The following is a 19,500-nucleotide window of genomic DNA, read 5'->3' as shown; positions in this document are numbered from 1 at the left end:
AGGGGTGGAGATTCGCAAGGCTGCCCGTTGGCCCACGTGTTGGATAGGCAAAAAATCCGAGGAAAGAGAGTCACTCCCCCAGCCCCAGAAGGCCATGACCCAACAGAGATTAAGTAGACAAGGACAACAGAGGTAGTCCGGGGAGATGTTGGGGGAAGGAGCCTGGTCTGCCATCCTCATGCTTACATTTGGCAAACCGGGGACGGGAGTGTCCACATGGTTGGCTAGTGGCGGGGCAAGGACTAAGAAGCTATGGTTCCTGAAGGAAGAGACACAGGTGGAACTGGGTGGAAAACAACAGACAGCATTTTGGATCATCTCACTCGAAGGAGAACTGGGGATTCTGAACATTCATTAACCTAAGGAAAACCATGGACTTTAGTTAATAATAATGTATCAATATTGGCCCCTCCACTCTAGCAAATGCATCTAACCAAGGCAAGATGTTAATTACAGGGGAAACTGGGTGGCCATGAGAGAACATATGGGAACTCTCTTTATTTTCAATTTTCTGTACACCTAAAACTGTTCTGAAAAATAAAGTCTCTGACTTAAAAAAAAAAAAAAGTTCATTAATATGGGTTCTGCTTGCAGTTTATGAGAGCCATCTTCCAGTCCACTGACCCACACTTTTCTGAGAATAGACTCTAGACACCACAAAGAGTGTCTGACTTTGGGCTCTTAGGAAGGAATAAAAAATCCACTCCAACTTTCAAAAATCAAATTCCTTCTCTCCTATGGATAAACTGAGGAGCCTCCAGTTCAAAACACAAGCGGTTACATTTGAAATTGATCAAAAATGGGAACTTTCCGCTTTAAGATCCATGAAGTTCAGGAAACAGGTTAATGAGATGATTCTTCACAGAATAGAACAGATTCTTTGAGAGATAAAGAGGTAAAAGAAAATAATAGATAAGAGAGGAGGAGGAGGGAGAGGAAGGGAGTCGGGAGGGGGAGAAGTGGGGAGGCTGAAGGGGCGGGGAGGGAGAAGGGGCGGGGAGGGAGAAGGGAAACAGGCGAAGCACAGGGAGAGGATGAGGAGACAACAGACACTGCCCCGTGTCCTGGATGAACACAGGTCTGTGAGCGGCTTTCTCTGGACGTTTCCTGGGTGTGCACAGAAATAAGCACCCTCCACGAGTGAGGTGTAGTTAGCAATGCAGTTCATTTTTATTAGTTATAAATAAAGTACAAAAAATCCACCAAAAGTGAATCTAAGCATTTACACAATTCCTAATGTCTCCGCCTTTCCATTGATGCACTATTGCTTTAATATTCATAATAAATATCCCTCTAGCTTTCTGCTATAAAATAGTCTATGTAGCAAAATGTCGCACAGCACAACAGGACAGAACAGCAGGAGGATTACAGAAAAGGACAATCAACACTGAGGATAACCCTTTCACTTACCAGGGGCAACCAAATTACCCCCTCGAGGGCCTGGTGTCGCTGGCTCCATAGCTGAGAAATGAGCCACTGCCAAGGCCAGGGGTGGGGCTGGGGAAGGGGAAGGCTGGGGTGAGGAAGGGCGGGGGACAGGCCAGCCAGGGCAAAGGGCACTTCCCACTCCGACCCCACAGAGCAGCATAAGGCATGTCTGTCCAGGAGCCCTGCCAAGGGGCAGCGTCCGCCAGGCGCCCTGCCAAGGGGCAGCGTCCGCCAGACCCGGCAGTGTGGTGGTTATGCCCCAGTGGGCAACTCCACAGGCTGCCTTCACAGAAAGCAGGTAAGCACGGCTCCAGGGTGGAGGCAGAGGGGAAGCTGGGCAGGCAGCAGGCCGGAGGCCCAGGGAATGGGACCCACAGTCCAGCCAGAGCAAAGTTGGGGCTTAGGCACCCTGCACGGCCCAGCCACTCTTACAAGCCTGGCCTGGCGGCGTGGTGAATCTGGGCCTCCGCTCCCTTCCCAATCAGCACCGTCCCAGGGGCCTCATGTGGAGGGTGGATTTCTCCACCACGCAAAGGCAGTGATGTCAAGAGACAAGAGGGAAGGATGAGCTGGAAAGAAACGGGAGGAGGCGAGGCAGGACGAGGCTGACATGCAGAGTCGGAGCAGCTCAGAGGCTGCCCCTGGGGACAGGGACCTCCGCTTTCCTTTTGGCTCAAAAACTGCTGGGCTCACCGCTGTGCCAGGCTTTGAAGCTACTGCTTCCTCAAACTCTCCCCTCCCACTCCTCCTGGGGGGCAGTGAGATTGGAGGCCCACACCCGTTCTCCACAGCACTCCCTCCTGCCCACAGCCCCCTTGGAGCAATGGCAGAGGGTGAAGGAGATGCTGGGAGGAGAGACCATGGGTCCAAAATCTGTGCCCCAATCTGCTGTCAAGGGCGATGCCTCAACAACAAAGCCTCCTGGAGAGGGTAGGATGGGGGTGCCAATCCCAAATGCCATAGTCTGGGGCTTATAGTCTGCCAACCCCGTCCCCATATCTAACAAGACACGGATTTTAGCTCACTCTCCAAATGACCACTAAACCTTGTGAAAGCACATGTCCAGGGATGTGTCCACCCATCTTGCTGCATGTAAAAGGACAGACATCCTTCCAGGTTTCTCCTTTGAGCAAATCCGCTGGATAAATTCTCAGTCCACTCTCTTCCTCTCCTCACCTCTCCTTCCCTCCTTCCCTGCACCCTCCCTTTCTTCTCTCCTAAGAGGATGAGGGAGCACAGCGTGGTGGGCTCCCACCGGCTCTGTGTCATATTCTATCCAAGTCTGAGGGACCCTAGAGAAACCCTCCAGTTCACCTTCCTCACCCCAGTCCAGAAAACTGCGACTCAGGGAGGCCAAGGGACTTGCTCAAGGTCACAGGGAAGTTTGCAGAAGAGCTGCTGAAAACCCAAGCCTCCTGACCCCCGGTTCAGAGCTCATTCTAATAAATCAGGCTTTTGGCTCTCAGATGCTCCTGCTGGTAATGTCCAAAGGACCCAGTTCTGGAACCAGAGAGATTTGCAGCGCAGGTGGAGAGAGTGCCCCCGGACCTTCCTCAGAGGATGGGGGCAGGGTGGCCTGAGGTGTGGAAACAGGGAGAAGGAGAAAAGAAACAGGCTAATGATGGGGGGTTGAGGAGAACGGGCAAGGATAGCAAGTGAAAGGCTTACCCCAGTCTGCTGACGAGTGCAAATTATATTTATATATGTGCTAAATACAGTCACTATATTGGAGTTTTTCACTAGGATCACAGCATACAGAATCAAAGGTTTGCATTTCGTATGGAATGTATCCAAAGAGGCCAGCACCACAGTAGGACAGCTTGCAATCACACACCCTGATAGTCTGGACGAAATAAAGTTCGCGGAATTTTATTTATTTTTTTTTTGTATTCGTAGTTGTTTGTCATCGTACCAATGCATGCAAAGCATTCCACTCCCAGAAACAACGCCAAAATGAGGTAATAGGAGTAATAAAAAAAATTAGTATCCTTTCTAAATAAATAAATTATAATTAAAAATGCAAAACAACTATAAAAATAATTAAATAAGAACCCACGATATCTACAAGTTAGTCATAAATTATGATTGTTAAATATAAGGCATTTAAACTCACAAAACCCTGTAAACTAGCAACGTGCCATGTTTTTTGTTTTTTGTGTTTTTTTTTTTTTTCATTTTTGTTTTTCTATCAGCTGAAATCGCTCTAGCATTTGCTCTACGCGCGCGCAGGAGATGAAACACGAGGGGGGGACCTGACAGACGTTGCTACAGCCCCACGCGGGAAGTGTCTGTCCCGCCGGTAGGCGGGGGCTTGGGGGATTTCTTCAGGAAAAAAAAATCTGGTGCTTTTTCTTCACCGTTGAAAAAACTGTGCTTGTTCATTAGGCGTAAAGAGTTAAGAATACTTGCACGGAGGCTGGAAACATTTGCAGAAGAGGAGCTTGAGTCCCGCCACGGGTAGGGGGCGAGGGCTGGGCCAGGGGCCCAGCTGGAGGAGGAGCCCAGGCTCCGCCCCCGCCGCGCCAGGTGGCCTGGGTTTGTGGGTTTCGAAGATTGGCGTCCTTGGCGACCCGCTGCGGCCAGGGCTGCAATGCGGCAGGAGGCCCAACTGGAATCCTGGGGCAGCTCTCGCCCCAGAAGGCACTCATGCGTCTCAGTCAAGAAGGGGTCGAAAGACGACAGGGGGCTGAAGCCGAAGCCTGCCTCTTCTCCAGTCTTCCCAGGCTCCCGGACGTCGAGGGAAGGGAAGCACAGACCCCTCTCCTCTCTTCTCACCCTGCCTGGCTGCCTGCTGAGGAAGCCGGTGGCTGGGAGGTGCCCACCTGCAAGGTAGGAGGGCCCCAGAGAGATGGGCATGGGGGGCTCCAGGATCTACCCGCAAAGTCAGAGCTGACCTCTCCCCTCTGCCTCACCCCACTCACTGGCTAACGTTAGCCTGGGGCACTCAGGGAGCCTGCAGAGAACTGGGGGAGGAGGGGACCCATCCCACTCTCAGCCTATCATACAGGCATTAGTGCCTTCGGGGAATGTTGCTGTCAACAGCTTGGTGGGCACAGAGCTCTCCCACCTTGAAAAATGTGTTGATGTTAGGGAGGATCAGAGAATGTGATTGTTGGAAGGAAATTTAGCAAGCATCCAATCCAACCTCTTTGTGTGCAGCTGAGGAAACTGAGGCCCAGAGAGAAGGAGGCAGGTTCTAGAGCTGCCCACTTTGTCAGTCAAGAGCCAAGACGGAAGCCAGACACCAGCTCCCGTTCCCTCCGGCCTCCCCACCAACCCACCACCTGCTGGCCTTGCAAGCCAGCCTGGGAGAGAAGAACAAAGGACTGAGACTAAGTGGGGAGTGACCTTCCCTGGACCACCCTACCTACCTCTGGGTCAAAGCAGGGTAAGGAGAGTTCCCAACTTCCTGGGGCTGCTAGTAACTAGCTCTCTCCAAAATCCTGACAAGTACTTTCCCACTCATGGGCTCTCCAGCCGTTGGCCCAGGAGACACTCTTCACACACTGCAACCACTGAATGGGACAGCATAATGCTCGTGCCATTAACCTCGCATCAGACTAGCCACCCTTTGCGCGCTGTTGCCTTAGCTCCTCAACTGGACTGTAAGCTCCTGGAGGCCAGGGATGTCGTCTCCCTGGCTGTTGTCTCCTCCAGAACCTGCACTGGCAGGTACTCGGTACGGATGGTCTTGGGCTGAGTGAGATCCTTGAGTAACCCTCCTTCCAGAAGCCATGACCCCCACTCTCTGCCTGCAGGTGTCCAGAGCAGCCATCCCTCCACCTGACAGCTCCACATGTGCTAGAAGGTTCTACCTCAAGCCAAAATCTGCCTCCCCATCATTTTTACCCATTGGTCCTGGTTCTACCCTTTATAAGCAAAAATGCAGACTCAAATTTTCTTAACCTTATGGAATTTCTTCATATATGTGATAAGTATCCTGTTCCCCTTAGTCTTCTCTTACTGATATAAAGGCATTGAGACTGGGGCAAGGGGTGAGGGGAGGGGGAGGCTTTGAGGGCAGTGCAAATGCGAGAGAGAAGGAGTGAGCAGGAGAGGCAAAGGAAGAGAGCAGAATTCTAGCTGAGCTGGTGTTTTCCACAGATGGACAAAGAAAGTTGGGTTGGGGTTGGAATTTGGTGGACTTTCACATCTCCATTCTCTTGTCCTCCCATCTCTCTGCTCCCTTTGAGATTCAGAAAAATTATGGAGTGGTTCAGAAAAACACACTCTATGGTGTCACTTGGAACTTCCAGGTCTTGTCTCCCACCACCCCCATCCCTAAACCCCAAGGAGGTTCCCAGGAGAGAGCACAGAATGCGTTGGGCAGAGTGTTAATCCTCACAACATCTAGGTGAGGTAGAAGAGGTGGAAATGGGGATGCACTGTTGTTTCTCCCCACTGTAAGGAGAAGGAAACTGAGGCACAGAGAAAGAAAGGGACTTGCCCAAGGTTATCAAAGAGTCAGAGAAAGAGCCAGAGGCTAGGAACACAGGGCCTCCCAAACCCAGCCAAGGTGGTCTCTGGGCCAGGGCCATCTCTGAGGGACTTCATCAGGATTTGAAACATTCCAAAGGAAGCTCAAGGTCCTCCTCGAGGTCCACGGTGTTTGACCTCAGCCCTTGCGTGCTAGCTGAGAGCACTTTGGCCAAGACCAGGTGTCCATCACCTATGCTACTTTATCTTTAGCATCTGGTTAATTTTTTGCATTAGAGAGGCAGTGGCCAAATTGCCTCTTTGTGACAGGGCATAAGCACAGCCAAAAGGAAGAAGCTGGCGTGAGCAGGGGTATCCTGGCTCCGAGGAACCTGGGGCAGCTCTGGCTGAAAGCTGACGCCTCCTGGTTCAGTGTGGAACTGGGGGGAGGGGGCGATGGTTGGAGCTAAGTAGATGGGCTCTGGAAGTAGCGAGCCCTCCCTCAAGATAGACCTCTCCCCTTCGCCTACTCAAATGCTGCCTTCCCAACCCCGGCTGAGCCCCTCAGAGGCCCATCTAAGTCCCCATCTGCTCCTTTTCCAGTCCTCCTCTTTCCTGGACGCCCCTCCACGCTCCGTGCACTGTAAACATGAGAAAAACAAAAGCCAAGAGAAAACAAAAACAAAACGAGAACCCCCTCCCGCCTCCCAACCTGGGTGAAAAAAAATCATCCTTTTTCACCGTAAACAGGATTTGGCTTTTTTCTTCACCTTTGATTCCTTTTTCCTTTTCTCTCGTAAAGACGGGAAGATTCGGGCTGTCGTTGGTTGGTTCGGTCAGGCACCAAAACAAGAAACTCAATGAGAACTATTTGGTGCGGATTCGGTAACAGCGACATGTCCACCACAGATGACTAGAGCACCACACACGACATTTTTCTTAAGCTAACATGCTCTGGCTGCCATCCACAGAATTAGCTAGAGACCCCTACGTGGTTTCTACGTGGTCAAGAGGTATATATACAATCCTTCAAAGGACAGGATTGAGGGGCCGGGCTATCAGCTAGGACCTGCAGGATCACATCTAGATTCTCAGCAGCATGGGCCCCCCCTTCCCACCCCTGCTCTGGGCACTGCCAGCTCCCTCCCTCCCGCAAAGCAGGTGGATGGACATGGACGGACGGACGGGGCAGTCACCACTCTGGACAGGTGGGCCTCCCCCACCCCCTCCTTTCCTCAGACACGGATACCACCAACTCCTCTTTCCACAAAATGTGCTTGCAGGCTTTTCCTCTACATCAAATGGCTCAGAAGGCAAAGTTTGGCTGCAAGGGCTATGGCCGTGGGGGGACCTGGTGAAGGAAAATGGGGTGTCCACTGGCTAATTCCTCCCTCAGCTGTCAGCTCCCAGTTGTGTCTCAATGTCCACTCGGCAGATGGGGCATTTCTTGCTCATGGCGAGCCACTGGTCCACACACAGTTGGTGAAAGAGATGCATACAGGGTAGGCGCCTGGAAGAGAGGAGGGTAAGTCGGAGGAATGGTCAAGGAGAAGGGCCCCGGGCTGTGCCAGGAGCCAAGGGACACTGACTCTACTTGGGGAATGAGGAGACTCACACCCAGGACCACTGGGGGCCTGGCCAAAGAAGGTTTTGGGGGCTCTGCCACAGAGTAAGGCTGTGGCTAGGATGGGAATTCATGACAGGAAGGAAAGCCCCAAGGCCCTCCTCCTCCTGGCCCTCCAGATCAACCTGAAATGAAGCCAGGACTTTGTGTGAGATCCATTCAGGCCAAATGTCTCTCTGTTCTCCTAGCTTTGTGTCCGGGAGTCCACACCATGGGCACCACACATCTACAATATTCCACACCCCACCTTCCTAGGACAACCACAGAGCACACTTGGCACGTTCACACACGTGCACAGGCAAACAAGCACCCCTGACACACGGTGCAGGACTGATCACCAATCCCCATGAAGGAAGACGGGGGACTCAAAAGGCGGGGCTCCTACCTCACATCTTCTCCATCTTCCAGCAGAGACAGACAGATCGTGCATTTCTCATCTGTGTCTGACTCCTCCCCCTCTTCCTTCTTGCCCTTGCCCTCCTGGGGTCTTCGCTGTGTGAAGCAGAGGAAGAGCACCACTCACCTGGAGGCCCCTGTCTTTCATCCACAGCTGCCCCCTCCCTTTCAGCCTCCTTTCCCTGTGAGTCAGTCACTTTTATTTATTTATTTTTTTTGCGGTACACGGGCCTCTCACTGTTGTGGCCTCTCCCGTTGCGGAGCACAGGCTCCGGACGCGCAGGCTCAGCGGCCATGGCTCACGGACCCAGCCGCTCCGCGGCACGTGGGATCTTCCCGGACCGGGGCACGAACCCGTGTCCCCTGCATCGGCAGGCGGACTCTCAACCACTGCGCCACCAGGGAAGCCCGAGTCAATCACTTTTTAAGTTCTGAAGTAACACCCAGACTTCTGTGCGCTTCCCAGACCCTTCTCCCCGCCTCCTCCCCATGCCCCCTCCTTGCTTCAGGATACAGAGTGCAGGAGTGGAGCAGCGGAAGAGGCCAAGCAGTTTTTGTTGTTCCAGGCAACTTATGTCCCAGGTCTAAACTTTATACTGTCCTAGAGGCGTAGAGTTTAGAAAGGAATTGAGTACCTAATGAACCAATCTTTGGAAAACTATGGCTTGTGCATAAACAGCTTCCTCTTTTCTAGTCCCCTCATGCTGTCCACTCCTCCTTACATCCTTTCCAACCTATATCCTTGCCTCCAGACTTCTCCCTCCACGTTCAGGTTCAGCATGCTTCATCTATCCATCCATCCATCCTTCCATCCATTCACCCTTTTTTCCCTTCCTCCCTCCCTCCCTCCCTCCCTCCCTCCCTCCCTCCCTTCCTTCCTTCCTCTCTTTCTCTCAACTAATGTCTATTCACTTTTTCTTTCATTACTAGACGAAGGCAGATTTCCTCAACTGGGCATTACCTCCTATAATTTTTACCACACTTATTCTATGTTGTTTGATCTCTCTGCCTGTCCAGAAATTTCCTTTAAAATAGGCACTAGTTCCACTGTACACCGGAAACTAACACAACATTGTAAATCAACTATACTTCAATTTTTTAAAAAAGGTATTAAGTTTTTAAAAAGGTAAGCACTAGTTCTAATATCATGTTAGACATCATGCAAGCACTCAGTTTATACTTGTTGACTTTAATTGTCCTGTTTTAAATTCTTTGCTAATTATTTGAAGATCGTTAACTACTATGTAGAAAGTTCCAAGCTCTTGGATGGTGTGGACCACGGCTCACCCTTCTTTAGATACTGCCGCACACTTGGTCAAGTACAAGGCACATCACTGGTGCTTAAAAAAATATTCTGGGGAGGAAGGAATCTAATCAGTGAATGGAATCGGCCCACTCTCTTGATCCCATCTCCATGCTATGCAGTGAAACATTCTGATAATACTCACGGGAAGAAAACTAAACCTTTTCCCCCCTCTCCAGGGATAAGCAGACTTAAAGGTCATCTTGCCAAGAGAAATCTGAAGAGTCACAAGATAAAGATCACCCAGAGAGTGACTATGACCTTCGGGCCAGGCCTAAATGCCAGGTCTCCCCAGTCTGGTCCCTGGTCCTCAGCTCCAGAGTCTGAAGTAGTCTGGGGAATTGTGTAACCTTATTAGAACATACAAGAAAATCTATACCTTCTGCTCTCAGCCTCCCTGTGCCCTATACACCCTACTGCAATAAGTTTACCCTTAACCAGAAAATCAGAATTACATCCATAGTCCCATATAATTGTCATGGGTTTGGAGTATGAATGGAGTCATGATGATCTGCCTGCCTAAGAACCCAGCCGTGTTTGCTGGTGGAGTGACCTTCTTTTAGTTGGCCCTTTGAGAAAAGGGAATTCCATAAAAAATACCATTGAGACTATTTTCTATTGTTTTTTCCCATCATTATTCAGGATTTCCTTTTTATAGTTAACAATTTTAACTTAATAGTCCTACCTTGTTTTACTATATCTAATCTATATTTCTTTAAACTATATTGTCTCTTTTCAAATCTTATCCTATTTCTTCCTTTGTATTTTTAATCTTTTAGGTCTTCCAGTTTTTGTCTTCTCTTTTCATTATCTATGTAACTTTTATTTTAACTCTAAGTTTCTTCAGCATTTTTAATTTAATATGTATTTTAAAGGTTCCCACACAGAACCTTATGTGGGAACTGCCCCTTTTGCCCTTACCTTCTCATTTTCATTAACATTCTGTTTTCACTTTGATGATATTGACATTAATTTTGTATGTAATTTTCATATCTTTTCCTAATTCTTGTTTTTTTATATTTTCTTTTTGACTATATTTTTATTTATTCTTATCATATCATTGCTATTTTAAAATATCCTTTTTTGTTTTGTATTATTTTACTCTCAGTTTAAATTTTTAAATTTTTTTTTATATTTTGGGGGATCTTAAATGCTATCATTTTGCATTTTTAATTCTTCTTATTCCTGTTTTTATAATATTTTATTCCCCTAAGTCTCCTTTTATTCCCATAATTTTTTTAGCTCAACTCTTTATGTCATTGGCTCAGTCCATTTTCCCTTTTCATTCTTAGCATTAGTTCTTTTCCTTAACTCCTCTCGGCCTGTTGAAGTAATGACAGCTGAAGTGTGCATCTCTGGCAGGAGTGAGCCCACCCTGGTCAGGAAGGTAGAAGTTGTTCCCGGGCTCCTGAACGTACCTCACTCCCTTCCACATCCTTCTCCAGAAGCTTCAAGCTCTCCCTCCAGAGAATGATCATTTTCTCCATGCAGATGACACACTTAATTACTGAAATACTGTTGTTTCCTCTATTAACATACTATCCATGACTGACACATAATAGATGTGTCAGTAAATGTTGATTGGAATCACTGATGGGTAAATCCAGTGCCTCCATGAGGAGCATAGACCAAGGTTCATGGTCTTTGACATTGACACCATGGGTACCTGGGCAAGCCTAGAATCAAGGTGAGAGCAGCTCCCTACTCCTGAGCAGTCACCAGGTACTGGGCACCGTGCTAAGCTGTGTATACGCACTGTCCCACTGAATCCCCAGAGTCCCCCTATGGCAGCTACTAACATATCTTTCCCATTTTGCATGAAAAAGGGCAAGGGAAGGGCCAGAAAAGCCAAGTAAGCTGTCCGGAGTTACACAGCTATGAGTGGTGGTTAGGGACTGAGTGTTTGTCCCCCTCCCCCCAAATTCATATGTTGAAGCCCTAACCACCCCTCCCCCAAATTCACATGTTGAAGCCCTAACCACCCCTCCCAATGTGATGGAGATGGGGTCTCTGGGGGGTAATTAGGTCTAGGTGAGGTCATGAAGGTAGGTCCCCCATGATGGGATTGGTGCCCTTATAAGAAGGGAAAAAGACACCAGAGCTTCCTCTCTGCCATGTGAGGACACAGCAAGAAGTCAGCCGTCTGCCAGCCTGGAAGAGAGCCCTCACCAAGAACCAAATCTGCCAGTGCCTTGGTCTTGGACTTCCCAGCCTCCAAAACTGTCAGAAATAAATGTCTGTTGTTTAAGCCACCAAGTAGAAGGCATTTTGTTATAGCAGCCCAAAGACAGTAGTAAAACTGAAATTCAAAACTGGCCCCGTCTGTTTCCAACACCTAGTGCTCACAGCCACTGCAGCCTGTGGCCTCCTGAGGGGGTGAAGATGGGCTCCGGCTTGACCACCATGAGCATTTTCCTGCTCCAAGTTTCTCAGTGCTTCTCAAGCTTTTAATTCCTAAATTTTAAAAAGTATTGGGCTTCCCTGGTGGCGCAGTGGTTGAGAGTCCGCCTGCCGATGCGGGGGACACGGGTTCGTGCCCCGGTCCGGGAAGATCCCACATGCCGCAGAGCGGCTGGGCCCGTGAGCCATGGCTGCTGAGCCTGCGCGTCCGGAGCCTGTGCTCCGCAATGCGAGAGGCCACAACAGTGAGAGGCCCGCGTACCACAAAAAAAAAAAAAAGTATTTATTTACCTGTTTTCATGGCAGACTTTATTTCATAGAGCAGTGTTAGTTTATTCGAAAACTCAGCAGAAAATACAGTGTGTTCCCTCCCTTCCCCTCTCAAAACTCACAGAGTTTGCCCTATTAATATCTTGCACTAGTGTGGTACATTTGTTACAACTGATGCACCAAGAGTGATACATCATTATTAATAAAGTCCATTAATTTACATTAGGGTTCTAAGGGTTTAACAAATGCATGATGTCATGTCATGTCCACCATTACAGTAGCATAAAAAATAGTTTCACTGCCCTAAAAGTCCCCTATCATCCACCTATTCATTTGCCTATCCCTCTCCTAAAGCCCCTGGCAACAATGGATCTTTTTACTGTCTACTCTTACCTTTTCTAGAATGCTGTGTATTTGGAATCATACAGTATGCAGCCTTTTCAAGTAAGCTTCTTTCACTTACTAATATGCATTTAATACATATTTTCTGCATCACATCTATTCATGGCTTAATAGCTTATTTTTTTAAATCATGGAATAATATTCCATTGTATGGATCTACCAAAGTTTACTTACCCATTTACTTATTGAAAGACAGATTGGTTACTTCCAAATTTCTTATTTATTTGAATTTTTTTTTTAAATTTAACTCCAATTCCTGGACTCCAGTCCTACTCCAGAGTCTTCCTGGAGAGTCTTCCTCCATAGGCTTAGGGTAGAGCCTGTGAATCTGTGGCTTTAAAAGCACCCCACGCAAACCTGACGCTCACCAAGGACTGGAAACCTACGCTCTGAAGCCTTAGCTGCCTGTTTCTCCACATGTGAGACTGGACTTGGAATCTTTTCTAAGGTAAATCTTAGCCTGCAGTGCAGGTGCTCCCTTGGCCCTCCTCATTCAGATACAAACATTCATCTCTCTGTACACCCACTCACAAGTCCACATGCACACACACATACCCAGCTCCCTTCCTGGTCACACCTGGCAGAAGCAAGGGAGAAGACCCTGGGAAGGTAGCAGAGCTTCAGAGCATCTAGCCAGAGCAAAAGCTTCTAGAGTTCAGACCGTGCCCCTTGGTGGAAAGCTGGGCCAGGGTCAACTAGATCGTACCCACCCCAACCCCAACTATGCAGGCTGACCTGCTGGTTGGCTCACCTTCTTGTACTTGTGGGGGAAGGTGAACCTCTCAATGGTGTTCTGTACAGCTCCCCGAGTCACATTTCCCAACCTGTCCTCGAGCTGCAGCAGCTCCTACAAAGAGAGAACGTGTGGATTGTGCATTCTGCACGTGCAAACACACGCATGCACTCATGATGAGGAGGAGGGGCACTGAGAGATCTGCAGAGCATTCACGTCGATGGGAAGAATTGTCAAATGCTCAAAGACTGCGAGATCTCTACTCACTCTCTTTTTCTCTCTCCTACTCTCAACCCTGAGGCTACACCTACCACCCATGCCCTCCCCACCCGCAGGGGAGGGAGAGGGGACAGTGGCATCTCCACCAAGCCAGAGGGAGCCAGGCTGACTGGAGGGTCCCCAGACAGAGGGGCGGGGCGTACCTCATAGCTGTCCCGCACAGCGGATGTGTGTCTGCTGGCATTCAGTCCCTGGAGAGCAAGGAAGTGAAGCTGAGGGTAAGGGTAGTTTCGGATTTCATGGACGACCTGTTGGGGAGAAAACGCCTCAGACAGGATTCCAGGCTCCAAGAGCCCAGATTCTGACTCCCCCTCCCGTAGCCAATCAGCACACCCCTGAGATGCTGGGGTGTTCGGAAGCGCTGTCTTTCCTCCTCCTGTGTCCCCCTGTCCTCATCAAGAACCAAGCCTGGGCCGAACCAGCCCCAGAAAGAATAACAAAATCAGTAAAGTAACAACTAACCTGACTGGGCATTTATTTCATGGCAGGCACTGTTAAGCCCTTCAAACGATTAATTGAATCATCTCACCTGACCTGTAACCTGGGTGCAATTACTATTCCCATTTTGCTGATAGGGTAAGTGAGACACAAGCGGATGAAGTAAGTGACAGAACCATGGTTTCAAACCCAGGCAGTCGGATCGCAAAGTTCACTCCCTTCCCCTCTGCTCTGTACTGCCCACAACAGGGTGGGGCAAGTGAGGGCACAAAATTTAAGGAGGCACCGAATGACTCAGTAACCAAGATAAATAATACTTTAATGTAGTATTTTAAAATCAAAATTAATGCAAAGAATCCATAATGAACAAACTATCAAAATTTTAAATCAGAACAGGATCTGATCCTTTCCTTGCACAGCCCTGCCTCACTCACCTCACCCTGACCCTCACCCTGCCTCCAGCTGTGAGCTCCTCAGCTCACTTCTGCACGATCCTGGACTTAATCTTTCTATGCCTCAGTTTGCCAATCTGTAAAACAGGGGTAAAACCTTTCGTGTGGTGTTTTTGCGAGGCTAGTGATTAGAACGGTGCCTGGTATGCAGCAAGTGCTCAATAACCACTTTTATTCTTAGGAGATGGTGCTTCATAAGGCGAACCTTGGAACTTCCGAGCTGACAAGGCTTCTGGGATTATTCATCCAAGCCTCTCATTTTACACATGAGGAGACTGAGGTGCTGAGTGGTTAAAGGGCAAAGGCAAGGGCTGGAAGGGCCGAATTATGCTCTAGGGCAGCAGCATGAAGAAGCTGTCTGGAAATAAGGTTTTCAATCAGCCTTTCGGTGCTTTAGTGGACTATCTTCACCTTCATTCCACACAGCTCGGGATGCCAGGTATGCAAAGGACCCAAACCCCACCACAGTCGCCACACCCTGCAGCGCTGAAGGCCGGCCCTCTGCACAAGGCAGCACCAGATCAGCAGGCAGCCCCAGGGGCCACTTCTGGGGTCTCCTGTGTTCCCCACACCAGGCACCTTCATCCCATTTCACGGATAAGTAAAACCAAAGCCCCGGGAGAAGCTGACCCAATAAATTAACTAAATGAGGTCACATGGGGTCCAGGGACTATGCTGCTTGCTCTTAGCCCTGAGCCTTCCCCCCATCCTCCCTCACTCCACCCCCCACCCCCCCAAGACCGGGGCCTGCCACAGGGCCCCTTGCCCCACCCCCAGTGCCCCACCTCCTTTCAGCAGTGCTGGCTTCTGGTCCAGCAGCTTTGCTTTCTTTCCCTTTCAAGCCCAGTTGGGAGTAGGAGCTGGGAGGGGAGGGGAGCGGCTGACCTGCCTGTGCTCAGGACACAGCCGGGCAGGACACAAGGGAGCCACAGGCCTCAGCCCACCATTGGCGCCAACAGGCAGCAAGGGAGTCAGTTTCCTGGCAGAGCCTCTCACTCACCATCTGCGTGGAGGAGGAGTTTCGGGGAAAGTGGTGCATTCGAGGAGTCGCTAGGTAATGCTGATAGTGCTGAGGCATGGGCCGCACCTGGAACTGAGCGGGACTCAAGCCGGTGTCCACACTGAGATCCCTGCAGGGACACAGCCACGGTGAAGCACAGGTGATCCGGCCATCGGGTTGCAGAAGGGACCTCAGACATCAAGCCCGTCGAGTAGAATCAGAGTCACAAAGTGCCGGAGCTGCAAGGGGTTCAGTCTCGCCCAGCCCCGCCCCTCTCTTTACGGCGAAGGGGACCGAGACTCGGAGAAGCCCCGCCCCTCTCTTTACGGCGAAGGGAGCCGAGACTCGGAGAAGGAAGGGCTCTGCTAGATCGAAGGGACCGGGATAGTCTGGGCCTCATACTACTTGAGACTAGTGCACCAAAGCCCGTCCCTGAGAGAAATGCTGAAAGAGGAATCCAAATAAGCCGGTCACGGATACAGAGCAAAGGAAAGACAGCTCCAGATAGAGTGGAGGGGGGCAGAGGCCATACTTTAACCACTTTGAGAAGATAATAGGAGAGGGACCTGCAGCTGTGAGGCAGGAAAGCTCTCCTGGACCACCCCCCCTCCTCCTCCCCATACAGGAAACTCATTTCACTTAAAAATCGATCAACTGGGCTTCCCTGGTGGTGCAGCGGTTGAGAGTCCGCCTGCCAATGCAGGGGACACGGGTTCGTGCCCCGGTCTGGGAAGATCCCACATGCCGCGGAGCAGCTGAGCCCGTGAGCCCGTGAGCCATGGCCGCTGAGCCTGCGCGTCCGGAGCCTGTGCTCCGCAGCGGGAGAGGCCACAACAGTGAGAGGCCCGCGTACCGCAAAAAAAAAAAAAAAAAAATCAACCAACTGAAAAGGGCCCAGTGTTCCTTGGAAAATGGCTAAGTTCTGGTCTGAGACAGAAAAAAAAAATGTGCACCATGAGATTGAAACATCTTGTCATAACTAAAAGCAAGGAAGTTATCAAGGTCAAGTCAAAAGGATTCGGGAACCATCCTGGAGAGGCTCCCACTGGCAGAGTTTGGGCATTTTGTATCAATGAGTGTAACCGCAATAGACTGAAATACATCAAATAGGTTCAAATCCATGAGAATGAAATGATGCTAAAGAAAACTGGTCCCCTTTGAAGGATGCTAGGGAACCAATGCTTCATTTTGAAAACTAATAAATAAAGGGGAAGGGACTTCCCTGGTGGCGCAGTGGTTGAGAGTCCGCCTGCCGATGCAGGGGACACGGGTTCGTGCCCCGGTCTGGGAGGATGCCGTGGAGCGGCTGGGCCCGTGAGCCATGGCCGCTGAGCCTGCGCGTCCGGAGCCTGTGCTCCGCAAAGGGAGAGGCAACAACAGTGAGAGGCCCGCGCACCGCAAAAAAAATAATAAAATAAAAAATAAAGGGGAAGAACCAAACATTTATCCTGCCTTTCCTCTGTTAACTGTACTTCAGGGCAACCAAATCGTGGATGAAGGAAAATTGCTCTTTATGAAAGTTTTCTAGCTAATAAATGAATAAGGAATGATGGAATTATTTGTCACCTTCTTTCATCCCCTAAAGAAATAAAGGATCTGGGCAAAGATTATCAATTGCTACTAACATCACACAGGAGAGTCAACCAGCTATCTGCTGGAAGAACACAGCACCTCATATGAAGTGTTTTTTGCCAGAAAATGCAAGTTGAAGCTGAATCTGCTCAAGTCGCAAACTGGGTGCCAGTGTATAGTGAGTTTAGCAAACCAAGGGGCGTCTGAGGTGACACCTCCAGAGCATAACCAGCAAAATCCAGATGAGGGGAAACTACAGGAAAAAAAGCCTGATTCAACAAATACTTTTTTTTTTTTTTTTTTTTTTGCGGTACGCGGGCCTCTCACTGTTGCTGCCTCTCCCGTTGCGGAGCACAGGCTCCGGACGCGCAGGCTCAGCAGCCATGGCTCACGGGCCCAGCCGCTCTGCGGCATGTGGGATCTTCCCAGACCGGGGCACGAACCCGTGTCCCCTGCATTGGCAGGCAGACTCTCAACCACTGCGCCACCAGGGAAGCCCTACCTGTTTTTTCAATATGAGGAGCATTAAAGGAATTTCTGCTTCCAGCTGTGATGTCTATACGGTATGACATATATATATATTCCTACATTTCCTCTATATATTAGCCCACATCCCTGGAACAACTCCTGATGAGTCTGTCACTTGGGACATGAGGTAACTCTTGGAGCCAGTTGGAAGCAAACTTAGAAATTCTCTTAGTCCAGTCCCTCACTTTCGCAGGCCCAGCAGAGGCCTGAAGAAGGCCAGTGCCTTATCCATGGCCTCAGGCTAGCCAGTTAGGGGCTCCAGGGTTTCCGATCCTCACCTGGGCTCACCCCATGACCTGCCTCGGGGAAAGGAGTTCCCTGGGGCACCTCACGCGGCAGAAACTCTGACTCTTAGCACCTGCCCAGCAGTCCCAGAGAATCCAACAGATTCAAAGTAGCAGAGAGATGTTCAGGGAATTCTACCAAAAGCAAAGTCCCAAGGAACTGGGAACAGAATCCCTCCAATTCTAGGAATGCTGAGTGGAGAGGCAAAAGACACCTCAGCCCTCAGATGAGAGAGGTGATCTGCCCAGGTTGGGCCTGAGTGGGCTCTGGGATCCCCTTTTATCATCTCATCAAAAATCCCTTCCCAAACCCAGGATCCTCGAACAGGGCTCCTTTGCTGAGGCCGAGCTGCTTGCAGGGGAAGGATGGTAGGAAGCTCTCACCCCTACCCCCCTCTCCCAGGTGCCCAGGCAGGGCTAGGGCTGTGTGGCCACGCAGGCTGCCATCTGCACTGGGGGCAGAGTCAGAACTGTGAACCCAGGACTGAGTCAAAGGAACACGATGTCTCCGGACACTGCAGCAGGGCTCAAGGTCAGGGTCAAGTTATCGGGCCCAGGCCAGAAAGGGGAGATTGGGGAGGATTTATCCCCCAAGGCCTGCTGCTCCCACACACTCCCAGGCCAGGATGCTCAGTGCGCACAGCTGCTTGGGTAGGGCTAGAATCTCCTAAAGTAAGGGGGGGAGGGCCAGGCAGCCTCAGGCCTGGGGCTGGACGAGAGCTATTGGGGCATGCCAATTCCTGGAATGACTAGGGCAGAAATCAGTGGTTTCTGATGATTCTCTAAAGGAAAGGGGGGGTGCGCAGACACACTCCCCACCTCCTCCCTCCCAGGGATCCTTGCAGAGGGTGCGCGAAGCCCCTCCTACAATGCATTTCCTGTCATCTAATTTCCAGACCTCACATCTCCTGGCAGAAGAGGCCTCCCTGGAAAAGAGGGGTGGGATGAAAAGCCCCTCGTCACCACTTGGATGGCCCTTGCTGGAGTAGAGCTAATTACAGGGAGGAGAAAGGGCCTCCTACTTGGGAAGTGGGGACAGGACAGGCAGAAATGGCCCCAGGTGGACCCGGGGCGGGACTCAGCCCAGGGGCCTCCCAGCGTCCCCTGCTGGGGCACAGGCCAGCCTCTCAGGGCCCCCGCCTCTCTGTTTCTCCGGGCAAGCAGGGATCAGGAATGCAGAGCGACAGAAATGAGCTAGGAGCACAGGAGCAAGTCGGTGGCCTAACCCGCACCGCACCTCCCGCATCTCAGCAGCACCCGCCTCACCGCATCTCCTATCCCCTCCCACTTGCCACGCTGGACCTTGTTCAGATCCCTCAGCCGTACACAAGGACCCCAGGTGCTCTGTGTGCTGAAGAGAATTAAAATGGATTGACTTGCCTGCTGAGGGACAGAATTTCATCCAAACAACAATTAAATCTTCCTAATTTGAATCTGCTAATTAGAAAAAGTCTGGGCTGAAGCTGGCCGTGGTGCAATCTATGTTTTAGGAGAGCGTTAAATCTAACAGAGAAAACCTGAGAACTACTAAGAGCTGGAGACACGGAACCTGTTAAATCAACCATTTCCTGCACCTAGAAGCACCTTTAGCGTCCAGTCAACCAGAACTACCCTTTTGAACCATTCCTGGGTGTCTGGTCCTAGGCTGCTTCCAAAGCAACCTTTGCCCACACCAGTTTGCCTGACTAAATGGCTGAGTAATGACACTAATGCACGTCTGTTTTTTAAATAGCCCATCCCTTTCCGTTGAGGTTTTTTGTTTGTTTTTACATTCTTTAAAACAGACACACACACACACCCACACACACACTTTTTTACCTCAAAGTTGCAAAAAATTCCTGGATACTCTTCACTCAGATTCCCCAAGTGTTAAAATTTTACTACCTTACTGCATTTCTATTTCCTTCTCTCTCTCCACGTATACATCCATACATACAAACACACACACAGAGTTCTCCGTGGATTTTTTTCCCTA

The 19,500-nt window shown here is 50.1% G+C and overlaps 1 protein-coding gene across 3 annotated transcripts in view; it reads right to left on the bottom strand.

Moving 5' to 3' along the window:
• Positions 1–979: 979 nt before the first annotated feature.
• Positions 980–19,500, bottom strand: part of ARK2C (arkadia (RNF111) C-terminal like ring finger ubiquitin ligase 2C) — a 54,705-nt gene continuing 36,184 nt past the window's right edge. For 2 of the 3 annotated variants that reach the window (XM_089895135.1, XM_022561797.2), the window contains 5 exons: positions 15,142–15,271; positions 13,395–13,499; positions 12,991–13,086; positions 7,854–7,960; positions 980–7,354 (listed from right to left, as the gene is read on the bottom strand). In XM_089895135.1, coding sequence (XP_089751261.1) covers positions 7,237–7,354; positions 7,854–7,960; positions 12,991–13,086; positions 13,395–13,499; positions 15,142–15,271 — 556 coding nt within the window. In that variant the 3' untranslated portion in view covers positions 980–7,236. The remainder of the gene's footprint in view (positions 7,355–7,853; positions 7,961–12,990; positions 13,087–13,394; positions 13,500–15,141; positions 15,272–19,500) is intronic. The other variant, XM_089895134.1, reaches the window with a different exon arrangement.

The sequence above is a fragment of the Delphinapterus leucas genome, chromosome 14 (assembly GCF_059928025.1).
Source record: "Delphinapterus leucas isolate spDelLeu-1000000601 "Yukka" chromosome 14, BTC_Dleu_Yukka2, whole genome shotgun sequence".
Classification (NCBI taxonomy): Eukaryota; Metazoa; Chordata; class Mammalia; order Artiodactyla; family Monodontidae; genus Delphinapterus; species Delphinapterus leucas.
Note: the sequence above shows the minus strand (reverse complement) of the source record. Positions and strands in the feature narration are given on the sequence as shown.